Source organism: Solanum dulcamara, chromosome 6 (genome assembly GCF_947179165.1).
Source record: "Solanum dulcamara chromosome 6, daSolDulc1.2, whole genome shotgun sequence".
NCBI lineage: Eukaryota > Viridiplantae > Streptophyta > Magnoliopsida > Solanales > Solanaceae > Solanum > Solanum dulcamara.
Window position 1 is genome coordinate 72,531,239 of NC_077242.1, and position 16,757 is coordinate 72,547,995.

At 32.5% G+C, this 16,757-nt stretch overlaps 3 protein-coding genes across 4 annotated transcripts; 1 reads left to right on the plus strand and 2 right to left on the minus strand.

The window, feature by feature from the left end:
• The first annotated feature begins 357 nt into the window (after positions 1–357).
• LOC129893279 (60S acidic ribosomal protein P2-like) lies at positions 358–829 on the plus strand. The gene has a single exon (XM_055968786.1). It carries the CDS (start codon positions 406–408, stop codon positions 757–759), a length of 354 nt encoding a protein of 117 aa, XP_055824761.1. The 5' UTR covers positions 358–405; the 3' UTR covers positions 760–829.
• Positions 830–1,244: 415 nt separating this feature from the next.
• On the minus strand, positions 1,245–6,040 carry LOC129891415 (12-oxophytodienoate reductase 3). The gene is made up of 5 exons (XM_055966772.1): positions 5,710–6,040; positions 5,196–5,336; positions 3,689–3,819; positions 2,750–2,932; positions 1,245–2,207 (listed from the first exon to the last, which is right to left on the minus strand). The coding sequence occupies exons 1-5, from the start codon at positions 5,778–5,780 to the stop codon at positions 1,549–1,551; spliced, it is 1,185 nt and encodes a 394-aa protein (XP_055822747.1). The 5' UTR covers positions 5,781–6,040; the 3' UTR covers positions 1,245–1,548.
• A 7,926-nt stretch (positions 6,041–13,966) lies between these two features.
• LOC129892776 (36.4 kDa proline-rich protein-like) lies at positions 13,967–16,254 on the minus strand. Of its 2 annotated transcripts, none has more exons than XM_055968329.1 (2): positions 15,675–16,254; positions 13,967–13,987 (listed from the first exon to the last, which is right to left on the minus strand). In XM_055968329.1, exon 1 carries the CDS (start codon positions 16,099–16,101, stop codon positions 15,688–15,690), a length of 414 nt encoding a protein of 137 aa, XP_055824304.1. In that variant the 5' UTR covers positions 16,102–16,254; the 3' UTR covers positions 13,967–13,987; positions 15,675–15,687. The 2 variants fall into 2 exon arrangements, with proteins under 2 accessions (XP_055824304.1, XP_055824303.1); XM_055968328.1 differs by lacking the exon at positions 13,967–13,987 and adding an exon at positions 14,838–14,860.
• Between the last annotated feature and the right edge of the window lie 503 nt (positions 16,255–16,757).

Genomic DNA, 16,757 nt, shown 5'->3' on the forward strand with positions numbered 1-16,757 from the left:
TGGACAAAGAAAAAGCGTTGCCTTCAAAAGGATCCTATCCAACGTGTATTCCGAATTTAGATAGTAATAGAAAAAGAAAATTCATAATTTTTACTTTAGTCAATGTCTCTCCTAGTCCTAATAGTAGTTGGAATCATAGGTATTTCCTTGTCAACGTTGGATTTCAGATTTTCGTTTTCCTTTTCCCTTTCCCAATCCTACTAGTAGTAGGAATCATATTCCATAATCCAAATAAAAAATGGTATTAATTATGTCTACCTATTCCAAGTTAAATTGGACTTGTTACAACAATCTCCTCACCATAGTGCCTATATATACCCTTTAGAAGGACACATATTTCTTATAGTTCCAAAAAGAAGGAAAAAAAGTCTCTATTTTCAAGAATCTTTAAACTTTTAATTCAATATGAAGGTGATAGCAGCTTATTTGTTGGCTCAATTGGGTGGAAACTCTACCCCATCAGCCAATGATTTAAAGAAAATCTTGAATTCTGTTGGTGCTGACATTGATGATGTGAAAATTGAACTATTATTGTCACAAGTAGAAGGCAAAGATATTAATGAGTTAATTGCTGCTGCCAAACAAAGATTGGCTTCTACTACTACTACTACTTCTTCTATGTCTTTTGGATGTGTTGGTGGTTGTACAAATAATAATGCTAATGTTGATGGACAAGTTGAAGAGAAGAAAGAGGAAAAGAAAGTTGAGAAGGTGGAAGAGTCTGATGAAGAAGATTTTAATTTTAGTCTCTTTGATTAGAAGTTTACTTTAGTTTTTTGTTGTTACTTTTATGCACTAATAGTAGTAGTAGTTGTGTTGTCTTGATTAAGTTCTTTTAGGTTCAAAAAAGTTGTTCTCTTAATAAAATTTTGGTATTGTTGTAGTCAAAGTACCTTTTGCTTCTCCAATATATCAATAGCATAGTTTTAGTAATTTTGACCAAAGATGTTGTGGAGTTATACCCTCCGGATAGGGCTCATTCGAGTATAGCACTTTTTAATTTTCTAGACTTAGGGCTCGAAGACGTATAATTAAAAGAGGAGTAGTCTCATTCAGTACACCACATTCTTATCCTTTATGGAGTTCGTCCATTGTTACATTGCTAATTTAATAGTAATAATTTGAATAAAATCGTTTCATCATGTGTCGTAAAATCATAAAATTCTTTCAAAGGCAAAAACAGAAAATAAAAGTAACAAAGGACCAAAGAACTAAAGGAGAAGATAAGAACAGTACTCCAATGCTTAACAAGAATACTAATTTTAGAGCATTCTCATGAGTGATAAATAATGTTTTAATAGTACAAATTTCTTCATAAAATTCACCTTCATCACCGTAAAGTCCTTGAGAACGAGAAAGCCAACTAAAAGACTATTCCATAACCGACTCTTGTTGGCGAATTGAGGCGGCTTGGCTGGTACTAGGCTCTAAAAGAGCATATACCAAACAGAGATGCATATACAACTTAAGAATACATACTTCTACCAAGTAAATAAATTGCCCAACAAAATCAGGCTTCACAGTTCATACAAAATCCAACTGCTCTTCTCACAGACGCGATAAAGGTGCGTTGCTTCCATTTCCTTGAAGGAAAAGGTAATCTGTGTATCCCACAATTGGATCTTGAGTATAGAATGTCTTCCTATTATACTTATTTAGAGGTGCGTTTAGCTTGAATCTCGTAACCAAATCAGGATTAGAGATGAAAAGACGACCATATGACACGAGATCAGTATCACCTTGTGCCACAGCCTCGATTCCTAGCTCCCTAGTGTATCCACCACTGCAAATGAACGTCCCCTGATACGAATTTCTCAAAGTCCTCATTAAACGCGCCTCCTCCTCTTCACTTCCAAGTCTTCCTGCTTCAGTTTGCCCATATGCTACATATCGTGGCTGTGTTACATGAAGATAGGCAAGCTTGGAACCAGAATGGAGTTGGATTTTGTTTAGTCTTTCAACAACTGCTAAGCCTAGGCTGAGTGGATTAGAGTCCATGGCATCAAGATGATCTATTGCTGGTGAAACTCTCACACCTACACGATCAGCTCCTATTGCTGTGACGACTGCTTGAACCACCTGTGTTATGAATTTGCACCGGTTGGCAAGTGATCCACCATACTCATCTGTCCGGTCATTGATCCCATCTTTCAAGAATTGGTCGATCAAGTACCCGTGAGCTCCATGGATTTCAATACCATCGAAACCTGTACATTTATGAAATATTCAGGTGATTAGACTAACACAGCATAATGAACCAAAAATAGAAAGAAAAAAAAAAGGCAAAAAGGAATTAGCAACAACACAGTATCTGCCAGAACAAATCTCTATTTTACCATGAAGGTCTGCTGATGACTTTCTCTAAGCTTTTCTTCAGTATTATAGGTATATACATAAGACATAGCAAACCATGGTACTAGTAATACAAGCGTTATTGATAGATGGATAAATGTAGTTAAAGATAAAATTGCCCTTTATAAACCAAACCAAATAGAGGATAAGAAATAATCCTAGCATAACTAATGTCAGCATTAGTAATACATCCTATTCAGTGCTATTCGCATACACTCTACCAAACGACCCTTACTTTATGGGATGAAATGAAGGTTCTGTTTTGGTTAACCTTTTTCTGAGCATAAAGAACTCAACAGTATGAACTTGAATACTTGCACAATGAAAAAAATGTCATAGGATTTCAAACTGAAATGTCTGTTAGTACATGATTAACATATAGAATGAATGAGCTAACCTGCTTCAATAGCATTTAAGGCCGCCCTGTGATAATCTTCAACCACTTGTGAGATCTCATAGGTTCCTATTGCTCTTGGTTTTGGATAAATCCCATGAGTTCCATCAGGCATTAGTATTCTCCACCTCTTTGATATAGGCTTATCAGTAGATGAGATTGGTGCAGCTCCATCAGGTTGATACACTAATGAAGTGATAAACAAACATGAGCTTAGTTAGATAACTCCTTTGAAACCTATGTTGTTCGAACTCTCAAAAATATCGACTGATGCATATTTTAGAGGATCTAACACCGGTGCAATAACACTTTTGAAGAATCGGAGCAACATAGTTTGAAACGATTAACTTCTTCGTATATATTGTCAAAGAGAAATGGTGATAAAGAGAGGAATGAACATGCAGTATTGCATTTTCATAATGAGGGAACAGTTACAAAAGTTGGGTCTTAGAAAAGAAGAGAATAAAATGAGAGAAAAAGCAATGCATATGAAAATATTCTTCTTTATATGATGATGTTTGGACTAACTTGTACTTTTACCTCCCACCAATGCATATAGACTATTTTTCTTTATAATGGTGTTGATTAGACGAGCTTGCACACACCTCGATTATTTCATCGAGTATCTTTTACCTCCCACTAATGCATATAGACTATTTTTCATTATAATAGTGGTGTCCAAACTAACTTCACACCTCGACTATTTCACTTAGTACCTTCTACCTCCCGTAAATACAGCTAGACAATATTTTTCTTTATAATACACCTAGACAATATTTTTCTTTATAATACTGATGTCTAAACTAGCTTGCACATACCTCAATTATTTCACCGAGTACCTTCTACCTCCAACCAGTACAGTTACCGAACTAGTTACAATGCATCTAGACAATATTGAACATTCATGATCCTAATTTAGTGTAAATGCAACAACTTTTTTACCTTCATGAGATGCACGACCAACATGCCACAGCTGACAAAATATGACAGAACCCTTTGCATGCACTACATCAACAATTTTCTTCCATGCCTCTACTTGCTCCTTTGTGAAAATCCCTGGCACGTGTGGAAACCTGGAAGAAGAAAAAGAACATGATATTATCAAGAAAAAACATCTGAAGAAACCAATTTGATATAATGATCCTTTAGACGGTAAATACAGATTTGCATCAGGTGTTTACACCTAACTATATAATTAAGCTTAAAAATAATCGAATGAAAATAAAAACATATCACTAAGTGTTAAAAAATATATATGGGAAACACACCATACATTAGGAAGGAAGTTATATGGGGCGAGGTGGAGTGACTAGCTCCATGATGGATAAAGCGAGACTCAAATGATTCGAATATGTGAAGCAGAGGTTCATGGATGTGTCATTAAGGAGGTGTGAGAGGTTGGTTGTAGCAGGAGTTAGGAGAGATAGAGTTAGGCCCGAAAAAAAAATTGAGAGAGGTAATTAAACAAAACATGACACATTTGCAACTTAGTGATTACATGACCCTAGATAGAAAGATTTGAACGCCAAAAATTAAAGTACAAGATTAGCAAGTAGACAATATATTGTCGCATTTTATGTCCAGAGCTAGAGGTCTAGCCTCCTCCTCTCCCTTCCTCTTATTCTTATTAAATCCTTCAAACTCCATTTATGGTATTGTACTAGTAAATTTAACCCTACAATACTCCCTTTCATCTCAGGAAGAATGATATCATACTATTTGAGAAGCAAAATTCTTTCCTTTTAGTATTTATTTTTAAATTGCAAAAAAATTGTAATTCATTAGAGCATGACCTTTTATGTAATCACAAATTCTCAACATATATACAATATTCTTTTTCTAAAAAAAAAAATTGCTCTATTCGTATCAATTTGTGTTTCATACTTTTCTTTTTAGTCTATTAACAAAAAATGTTATATTTTCTTTATTAAAAATAAATTATTTTTAATTTCAAATGATAATTTATATTCACACAAATATCTACAACTTCTTTTAAACCATAAATTTTAAAAATATTTCTTTTTTATTAATTAAATATCCAATTAAACATGATCACATAATTAGGCGGATCCAAAATTTTAAGTATAAATTTCCAACAACTCAATAACTTCTACTCAAACCTTATATATATATATATATATTGAAATTTATAAATTTCATTAAACACTTATATATTAATTGTGAATTAAATTATTATAATAAATTAATTTAATTTTTTTTAAAACAAATTACATAAACTTTAAATCTCGACTTTCCTCCACTACAGGACCCCACAAAATTCCACTAATGAATTAAATTAATGACTTTACACGTTTCAAGAAGTTACTCGTGCTTCAAACTTTTTAAAACTTTTTTTAATAGTGTAAAGAGGGACCCACGAGTTAGCAATAATTGAATATTATTCTACCGAAAAAGCCCCTAAAATGTAATCAAATTTACAAAAACTTACCCAGCTGAAGTCGGAGATATCATAGTTCCTTCAGTGATCAGAAATCCACCGGCCGTCGCTCTCTGCTCGTAATACTCCCCTAACGCCGCCAGAGGAATATTATTCAGTGCTCTGCACCTTGTCATCGGAGCCAATACTATCCTGCCACGTTTCAAAAATCGTAAATATATTTTTTAAAATCCCCCTACAGCCCACCTTTTAGTGATTCGACACTCACAATCTTAAGATTGAAATTGAAAAATGCTCGAGCAATGTTCTTGTTAGGCAACCGTAAATATGATCCCATCTCAAGGGTAAAATCGTCACAAAATTATTTAACTATAATAGAACTTCCCCATGTTAATAGTCTTTGAGATTTTTATCATATGATACGGAAAGAGATTAGAAGATGGAGAATCTTGAAAGTTTAAATAGTTAATCAATTGAACTACTAAAATCTTCGATCCAATATATATAAATATATTGATACCCTTTTCGATAATAAAAATGAACAATGAAAAGAAAACATACAGACCTGTGTGAGAGATTGAATTTGCCCATCTTGTAAGGAGAGAAGAGGGGATTGTTTCGATCTTGAGCTGCCATTGATTTTTGGAGGAGGAACTAAGAAAGAGAAGAGAGTTTCTTTTATTATACTTAAATTTGTTTTATAGGAGGCTGAGATATAAAGAATAATAATGGAGGAAAGTGTGGTTTAATTCAACAATGGTGGACTGTGGGGGTCGTTTTCGTGGAACTTAGGAATATTGGGAAAATTCAACAAGTTTGTTACACATTGTTCATGTGGGAAGTATTGAACATGATGAATAGTATACTGACTCACTAGATTTCTGGCTCTGTAGGAACAAGGAACATATGTTGGATATATAAACATTTTTAATACGATAAATAGCTCTAACTAGCTATATCTCGATTCATATATTACTTTTTATAGTGCCATAAAAAAATTAAATAACATAACGAAATTAAGTAATTTTATAATATATATAGAGAGAGTAAAACCTCTATAAATGAATATGTTTAGAATCGGAAAAAAATATTCATTTAGCGAGATTATTATTTTATCGATAAATGCATAAAATATTTATTATTTTAGAGAATATTTTGCAGTATATGCCATAAGAAAGAAAAAAATATTTGAATTAAGAATTTCAAAAGTTTAAATCTAGGAAACTAAAAAGCGTAGTCTTTGCATATTTATTATTTAAATATAGAAAAGTTAAACGAATTTAGTGAAATTTAATGTTTCTAATTGTATTCATGTATATAGAATATGAAGAGATTTTATGTTAACTATAAAAGGAAAAAACTAAATGTATTCTAGTAATTATTACTTTATATTTTTGGGGGGTCTTTAATACTTTATTTTTAATTATTATCTAATACATTTAGCGAGAATATTATTTTAATATAACTGGCTCAAGTCGAGACCGGAGAAAAATATCCATTTAGCAAAATTATTACTTTATCGAATATTACTTTATCGAGGTTTTACTATATATATATATATATATATAACCTTAATCATTATTGTCCACCCCATTCTCACATGTTCGTTGTTGTCGACATTTTTAAAAAATCAACATTGTTTCACCTAACTTTACTACTCAACATAATTTTTTGATAATGGACTTGGAGATTAAGCGAGAGAGGAGGAAAAAGAATTTATATGACTGACCAAAGATTAAATTAGGTGGCTTGATCTCTGTCCTCTCTTGGGTTATGAGGGAGAATTTGATGACGATGGGGGCTTGAAAGAGTAGTGAGAATGCAAAAAGAATGTGGAATAAAAAAATTAATTGCAGTAGAGAAGCAACTAGAGATGTGCTAGGAATGTCAAGGGGCAACATTGGTAGTCATAGAGGAAATTGGAGGAATGGTGAAGTTCAAGGTAAAATGAAAGTAAAGAAGGCAGCCAATACAAAGTTGGTAGAATTAAAGGAGGAGGAGTGAATGAATAAAGAAAATATAAGGCGGCAAAGTCATAGGCTAAGTTAACGGTTAATAAAGCAAAGACGTTAGCCTTCGAACGATTATATATTGAGCTAGGACAAAGGTGGATATAAGAAATTGTACATGTTCGCGAAGGCGAGTGAGATGAACGCCAGAGACCTAGATCGAGTAGAATGAGTCAAGGAGGAGGAAGACAAGGTATTGGCGGAAGTGACTCTCATTAAGCAATAACAAACTTACTTCCATACTCTTTTGAACGAAGAAGGACAAAAATATTGTGCTGGGTGATTTGGAGCACTCTGAGAGACATAAGAAGTTTGAATACTATAGGTGGAATAGGGTTGAGAAGGTTCAGCACTCTATTCTTGCTATGGAGTTTTGAAAGAGCACAGACATGACAGATATGAAGTGGTTAACTGATTTTCTTAATGTCATTTGTAAGACAGATAAAATGTCAAAAGCATGAAGGTGGAGTACAATAATTTTATTGTATAAAAATAAAGATGATATTTAAATCTGTAACAATTACAGGGGTCAATTATTATGTCGCACTATAAAATTTTAGGAGAGAGCGGTGGAGTTGAGATTGATGAGGGGGTGTACATTTTTTAGAATCAATTTGAATTCATGGCAAAGCAATCGACTTCATAGAGGATGTGCTAGGGATGTCAAGGGGCAACATTGGTAGTCATAGAGGGAATTGGTGGAATGGTGTGTTGGAGGGAGGAAGCACCACAACTAAAGTTTGATATGATGATAAATAATGAAAATAAATTGGACACGAGAATTTTACGTGGAAACCCTCAAACAAATAGAGGGGAAAAACCACGGGGTAGAAGGATTTTTACTATTATGATATGGAGTACACCGCTCTCAAATACAAGGAGAAAACAACAATTAACACTCCTCTCTTGTAAAAAGAACAACTACTAAAGAGGACACTCAAGAATACAATATTTATCTTGATGTATAACTCTATTTGTATTCTTTGTCACGACCCAGCCCCGTGGGCCGCGACTGGTTCCCTATTAGGACACCCAAATGAGCATACATACCAAATTGTCATATTACAAAAAAATTCCAATTAAATTTTTGTCTCAATCAGAATAGCAGGCTATCCTTAATTTCAGTAGCCGCGCGTGCAGAAAATAACATATCAAACCAAAAAGGAGCGACGAAGGGCGCGTCACCGGATACGTGCATATATACAAACATATGGGCCGTTTTGGCCGTTATAACAAAAAAGGGCCGCATTAAGACACAAATCACACACGAATGAACATACACGACCTATGACCCACACCTATGTCTATAGGTCTCTACAGAACATAACGAAAGTATATGATGGGACAGGGCCCTGCCGTACCCAAACGATCAAATATACAGAAGCATGTACACAGAAAAGCCATATACCAAAATGCAGGCTCCGAGTCAAAGGAGCACTCTGTGGTAGCAGAAGGTGTGTAGCCTACGCTGAGGAATCCTGAACGTCTGTACCTGCGGGCATAAACGCAGCCTCCCGAAGAAAGGGGGTCAGTACGAACTTTGTACTGAGTATGTAAAGCACAAACATAAAGAGTATAGATCGTAACTGAAAGGAAAGGTACCAGGAGCACATACCAAACCATGACATCAAAATCTGTACTAAAAATATATGTACATAATGCAAATATAAATCATGCATAAGGCTCGGAAACGTGGTAACCACCCTGACGCTGGTACCACAACACATCATACTCCGAAAGGTTTCAAATCTCCGTACAAACTTCGAACACATCATATTATCACAACATGTCATATCATCAGAACATATCATATGTCATATCACATCATAACACCGTAAATGGTACCCGACCCTATGGCGAGGTCTCGGGACCTGTAACACATCATACTGCCGAATACATTATAGGGCGCACGATTGCAAAGCCGACCCGGATTCCGATGAACGAAGTCATAGTGGTATGCACGAGCAGAGTAGTGAGAAACTAATGCAACATATATATATCAAGCATTTCTGAAATTATATTTACAGTCCCAAAATGGGTATTAGAACATAAGAGGACGATTATGACATTATTTTTTAATAGGAAAAATCACAGGCAAAAGTTATCCCCTTATATTATACCAGAATAGACTAAGTAGGACAAACTAGATGAGTTTCGGAGGTAGTGGGCCTACCTCCGACCAAGCCGAGGTGGCGTATGAGAATTTCAAACATTTGACTTTACGGAGTCATCTATCAAGGTTGTAGGATGATCTGGTCTCATAAGTAGAGGCTATGGATATTTGCATGTTTTTTTTCCAACATATAAGAGTTTTTGAATTCAATTTCACTGGATGGATTTATAGGAAATTCAAGCTCGGATTCCTATGAGCAGAATTTTTTTCGAGACTCAAATTACAACCTACTACACTTAGAATATGCCAAAAGAAGAAAAGGAAGAGTTTTACATAACTTATCCGCTTCTTTCGCTCACTCCAACTCAACTCCCGTTTTCTCCAAACTCTACAAAAATTTGGGCAGCACCTCCTCTATAAATTCAACATCCCCGAGAATCTAACTCGGCCGAAATATCAACAACAACAACCACAACAATACCGACAACATCAACAATCACTACAAAAATACATTAATAGTCTCTCTTCTTCTTCTTCTTCTTTCTTCTTTCTCTTCTTTCTTTTTGTTACATAAGGCCACAATTTCCACTCCAACTTCACACTTTCAAACTAATACCAACATTTCATATTCATTTACTAGCTCTAGACCATTTAAACATAATTCGAAAGAAATTAACATTATTCCATACACTGTACCAAAAATTCCACCAAAATCATAATCCACCCAAAACTTCTACGAACACAACGAAACTACCAAATTGCATTGTCTTCTTCCAAATTCATTAAGAATAACAATAATTCCCATAGTAAAATTCCACTTCCATGATTTCATAAAACTATACTAAAATCACATAATTTCCTATAACAACTTGTAATCAATTTCAAGGCCGTCTCGAATCGTTCAACTTTTAATTACACCATAACCGCCATAACGACACAACTAACAAGCTAAATAAAGTTCAATTCCTCTTCTCCCAACCATCACACCACATGGCCACACACACCCACATACATCACAATTACATGATTTTCACTTAATTCCACTAGCTACAACACATAGACTTCTTCCATAACATAAAAAGATAGAATTCTTACCTTTATTTCAATTTTCGACTTGCCACAAAAGTAGTTTTCTCGCTTAATTAATTATGCCACGTTGAAGAGAGCCTCAAACTTGATAAGAATTCAAGAAGACAAGATTTTTGGATCAAAGTTGAAGAACTAGGAATTTTTTCTCTTTTTTTTTCTAGCTTCGATCTCTTCTTCTCTTGGAAGATGACTTAGCTCTCTTTCTCTCTTTTGATGACTTTGATTTTTCTTGAATGTTCTTTGAGATAGAAGATATAAGATATATATATATATATATATATATTGGACCCTCCTAATTAGTTATCACATGGACTATTTTTTTCATGGGCTTGGGCTAACCATGGCCTTTGGGCCTCAACTTTCCTTACCATTATTATTATTATTCTTTTGGAGCCCAAACTCTAAGCCCCATTTAGTAGTTCACAAACTAGTTTTTAAAATTTCCAATTTAACCCTCGGCCTTCCTCCGTATTTTCACATCAATTTTTTTTCCATGAATATCACACCGGTACTAATTAAAATAAATAAAATAATTCACAACATCATTCCTTACAAGCCCAAAAATACTTTTTTTCTCTTTCCGAATGTGCAAAAGTGCGGGGTATAACATTCTTACTCTCTCTCTCCTACACAAAACTCTCAAAGCCCTTGGGACTACATTGTGAATGCTCATATGTTAGAAGGAATGAGCTTATATTTATAGAGTCATAAACCTTTTCCTATAAGAAAAAGGACTAGCCAAATATATGAAAACTTTGCGATTTCCTTTTAGGAAAAGGAAAACCCAATTATACTAGAAAATTTCTTGGCCTGAAATTTCCTTTTCTGCAGCCTTTCTTTTTCTGTTTATTTTTTCCTTCTTTGAATTTGACTTTACTTAACAACCTTTGTTGACTTTTCTTTCATGGTGAAGTTCAAGGTAAAATGAAAGTAAAGAAGGAGGTCAATACAAAGTTGGTAGAATTAAAGGAGGAGGAGGAGGAGTGAATGAATAAAGAAATATAAGGCGATAAAGTCATAGGCTAAGTTAGCGGTTAATAAAGCAAAGACGTTAGCCTTCGAATGATTATATACTGAGTTAGGACAAAGGTGGATATAAGAAATTGTACATGCTCGCGAAAGCGAGAGAGATGAACGCCAGAGACCTAGATCAAGTAGAGTGAGTCAAAGAGGAGGAGGACAAGGTATTGGCGGAAGTGACTCTCATTAAGCAATAACTAACTTACTTCCATACTCTTTTGAACCAAGAAGGACAAAAATATTGTGCTGAGTGATTTGGAGTACTCTGAGAGACATTAGAATTTTGAATACTATAGGCGGAATAGGGTTGAGAAGGTTCAGCACACTATTCTTGCTATGGAGTTTTGAAAGAGCACAGACATGACAGATATGGAGTGGTTAATTGATTTTCTTAATGTCATTTGTAAGACAGATAAAATGTCAAAAGCATGAAGGTGGAGTACAATAATTTTATTGTACAAAAACAAAAATGATATTTAAATCTATAATAATTACAGGGGTCAAGTTGTTAAGTCGCACTATAAAAAATTAGGAGAGAGCGGTGGAGTTGAGACTGATGAGGGGGTGTACATTTTTGAGAATCAATTTGGATTCATGACAAAGCAGTCGACTTCATTAGTTCAATTGAACACCTCAACTTTTAATAAAATGTTATCAAGTATTCAAGGAAAGGACAAGAAGAAGTTTGATATTGTCTCTATGGAGGTTTAATCTAAACTCATCCATTAGTTCCATTTTTTGCATATTAATTCTCAAGGGACAAATTTACGTCTTTGTTTATGTTGCTTCAAGGGTTGTTAATATTTGTAGTAAGAAATATGTTAATTTACTAGGTATTTTGACATGTAATTTTATCTCAAAATTATGAGATAAATTTAATACATGCGATTTTATTTAGTGATCTGAAATCATGAGATGTCGCATATTGAAATTACTATTTGGATATGCGATTTCATATCATAATTTCACATTTTTCAAATGCAAATATTGACTCATACAAATTTATATTTTGTAAAGAAAAATTCATTTTTGCAAGAATATCAAAGGAGCGATGAAATATTCACAGAATATGAATATGATATATAGTTACTACTAACCATGTTCAATTTTATTAGAGAGTAGCACACTACAGCTGATATCAATTTAATTTTTTAATTGAAGTAAAATTCTATCGATAAATGTTGTAATTTGTTTTTAGAATAACTTTGTGATAGATCTATATTTTTATTATGAACTTTTGTTATTTGGTAAAATTGTATAAAGAATTGATGCAATTTTGATAATTTCACAATTTTATGAGATTTTTTATTTATGAAAAAAAATTATACCTCAAAAATTCAAATTACTTATTCAAACAAAATTTCAACATCATTTTATATAATTTTTTATTATAATTTTATCTCACCTGACCTAGCGAACCTTTAAAAGAATTCAAGACAAATGTTTAGACATTGAAGATTGATGAAAATAACTAAAACGTGTATTTTCAAATTGTCTAAAAGCAAGTGGACGGCGCCTCAAACCTCACACAGCCCACAACGATTATATGATATTTTTATTAGAGGTACGATTAATTTAAATTTATATTGTGTAAATCTCTTTAAAAAATATATTTTGTTTATATTCGAGAATCAAACCAGGATTATCTAATTAAAGATAAGAGAATGTAATAATCTTCTAACCATTCTCTAATATAAGGGCGAAGCCATGTTAGAGTCAGGAATTCATCAGAACATTTTTCGTAAAAAAATATCTTATTTATACATAGTTACAATATTTATATATATATATATATATATATATATATTAGATGTCAAACCTCCTTTGACTAGTTTATTAATCCATTTTTTCAGATTTTGAATTTTCTTATTAAAAATTCTGGCTCCACCGATGCTCTAACAACTATCTTCCGCTATTGTGTTTGGTACAGAGGGGAAATATTTTCTACAGAAAACAAATAAGAAACTTACTTATTTTTTCTAATAGTTGATAAATAAGTAAAAGAATATTATCTTAAAACTATTTATATATAAACTAGCAAAATACTATAAAAAAATGGGATAAGGAGTGGGGGGTCGAGGGTGGGGGCGGAGGGATGGTAGGGTGAGGGTTGGGTGGGTAGGGTCGACAATGGACTTGAAATGACATAATTTAATTTAATTTTCACTATTTTTATTAGAAATGACATTTTTTTTCATTTTGAGAGAATTTATTTTTTCTAAAAATAGTATTTTTCAAAATATTATAATCAATCAAAAATAATAAAATTGAAAAACACTTTTTGAAAATCGTATCCCTCCATACCAAGTGCACCATAACACTATAATATTTTAAAATTACATAGCAATGTAATTTAACAAATGAGATCTAGAAATAGTAAAATCAAGATGTGTAGATTTTATTTTTATTTTTTATTAGATAGAAAAATAATTTTCGATAAATTCTCGATAAAAAAAAAAATATAAACTAATTATTGTTCTACAAAAGACAAAAATTAACACCAGTAACAATACACAAGATAAAAGTTTGTTGATGTTGGGAAAGTAAAAGAAATCAGAGATCCTCTTATGTTGAATTAATCCATACAATCCTCCAAAATCTTAGCTTTCAACCTGCAATTAAAGAATAATTTATGACTAAAATTAGCTTAAGCACTTCTCTAAAAATTCCTAGTATTAAAAAATTGAACTTTATTACTTACACTGTCCTAAAATTAATTGTTAATATTATTATAAATTTCAACATGTTTAAACTGTAAATCTCTAAAATCTATCTTTTTATATAAGCTTCGTACTCAGTCAAATTACAATATAAGTGGAACTATATACTAAAAAAGATGGTTTACCCTATTTGCATTTTATTTCTTCTTTTTTTTTTTTCATTTTTGACAAAAGGATACAATTAAGGAAAAATTATCAAATTACACACTTTATATTCCTATATTTTCAATTATTCTCTACCATTTGTAAAAATTTCAAAAATTCCTCTTCTGATACATAGGAATGATGCTGATACATCGCGATTTGATACATAAGTCTTTTTCATGATACATCGCTAGTTGATACAAACCAAACACAAAATGTATCAGTAAAACATAAATTTTACTGCTATTTTTGTTGTTTTTATGATATATTAAGTGTTATAAGGTGATTCATAAGTTTTATTGATATTACAATCTTTGTTTTGTATCAACCAGCAATGTATCATGAAAAGGATTTATGTATCAAATCGCGATGTATCAGCATCATTTGTATGCATCAGAAATTTGAAAAAAAGAGAGAATTCGGATAATTACCAAAAAAATCGGAATAAATTATAATTGGGTTTTTTCACTATGAAATTTAAATAAAATACCCGACTAAACTCCTCCTGACAACTTCTTTTTTTTTTTTGGCATGAACTACTTTACCATTATTAGTTTACAATTTAAATGTTTCATTGACTTACCAAAAACAAGATAAGCTAAATTGAATTTATAATGCAAGCTGGAGCAACAAAGATAAAATGTGGTTAGAACTCACACATAATCACTTTTTAGTCTATATAGTTAAAAAAAAAATAGTCACTATTATAGAGTTTCAAATTTCATAAGCAAAACTTTAGAACATTATTAGAAAGTTCCACAAATAGAATTTAAAACTTTATGTCAATGACTATTTCTTAGAGATAAGATTGAAAAGTGGTTAGAAAAAGTTATTTCTACTTTAAAAAGAGTCCAAGTATTTGCATACTAAACTCAAAATCAACAAATTGCTTGGCGGCTATTTTTTAAAGACAAGACTAAAAAGTGGCTAGAAAACATTATTTCTACCTTAAAAGAAGTACAAGAATTTGCATACTAAACTCAAAATCTACAAATTGCTTTATGGCGGTTATTTTTCAAAGACAAGATCGAAAATGACTATAAAGCATTATTTCTACCGTAAAAGAAGAGCAAAATGTTGCATACTTAACCTAAAAATCTACAAAGACTTTCATGACAAGAACTATTCTTCAAAGACAAGATTGAAAAGTGGTCAATAAACGTTATTTCTACGTAACGATAAAAAAAGTACAAAAAATTGCATACCTAACTCAAACTCTACAAAGAGCTCTAACTATTATTTTCCAAAGACAGGAACGAAAAGTCACCATAAAACTCTATTTCTACCTTAAAAGTAGAACAAGAAATTGCACGCTTAACTCAAAATCTACCCATATCTTTGTAACAATAACTATTCTTAAAAAAAAAACAAGACCCAAAAGTAGCCAGTAAACACTATTTCCACCTCAAAAGGAGTACAAGAAATTAGTACATACTAACTCAAAAATTCTACAAAGAGCAAGTGTAGCCAGGAGGTGGAGTCTTGCCACAAGTAAGAAGCAATTGAAGTGCCAAAGGTACATAAAGGTTAAGATTCAAAAGCTTAAGCTTAAGAGTTGTACAAAGACAAACAGCAGCTTCAATTTCCACAAGCCCTTCAATAATTGGACAACATTCATTAACAACAGGATTACCAAGCCCAACATGAACAAGCCCACCAAGAAGATCAACACAAGCCCCAAGCTTAATAGTATCAATTGGGCAAGTAGTAGTACCCTCTGTTGGTGGTGGTGGTGGACTAGTTATAATGGGCTTTTTCTTGTGTTTTTTGCAATGGCCACATCCAAGAATAGGAGAAAATGAAGAAATGAGAAGCATGAAGATGAAAAAAAGAGTTGTTATTTTGGTCTTTGATGACTCCATTTTTATTTTTATTTTTTGGTTGTTGGGAGGAAATTAGGATAGGGTAAAGAATTTGGTGCAAAGATTGATGATGTTATATAGAAGAAAATGACTTGTGCATTGAGTGGTGGAGAAAGCAAACAAAAACCTAAAACATTGCACGTGAACAAAGGGGGTCTAATGTGGCCATGCCAAGTTTTGCAAAAGGAAAAATGAATTTAAGTTATATACGCTGACAATGTAAAGACTTTTATACAGATAATGCGTAGAACTTAAACACTTAACTGAAATATTTTAGCTATCATACACATGGATTTGATTGGAGTTTTATATAACTTCTATAAACTAACATGTAAATAAATAATTATATATACACTATTGAATAACCTTGTAAATAAATTAACAATAAGCACCAATAACCACCCGTAAAAAATGAAATTCTAATAACTTGAGAAATAAGAAAAATTTCTGATTATAAAAGGTTTAACGTAGTACATTACTCGTGTAAACATGTTGTACAATATTATTAATAAAATTGTGTACATTAAATTTTTGTGATCCGATCATTTCCTAAATCACTGCATATATAGAGGGAACAAAGAAATGAGAAAAGTATAGAAATAAAAAGAAAGATTTGTTATATCTTGGAGCCCCCCCCCCTCCCCACACACACACCC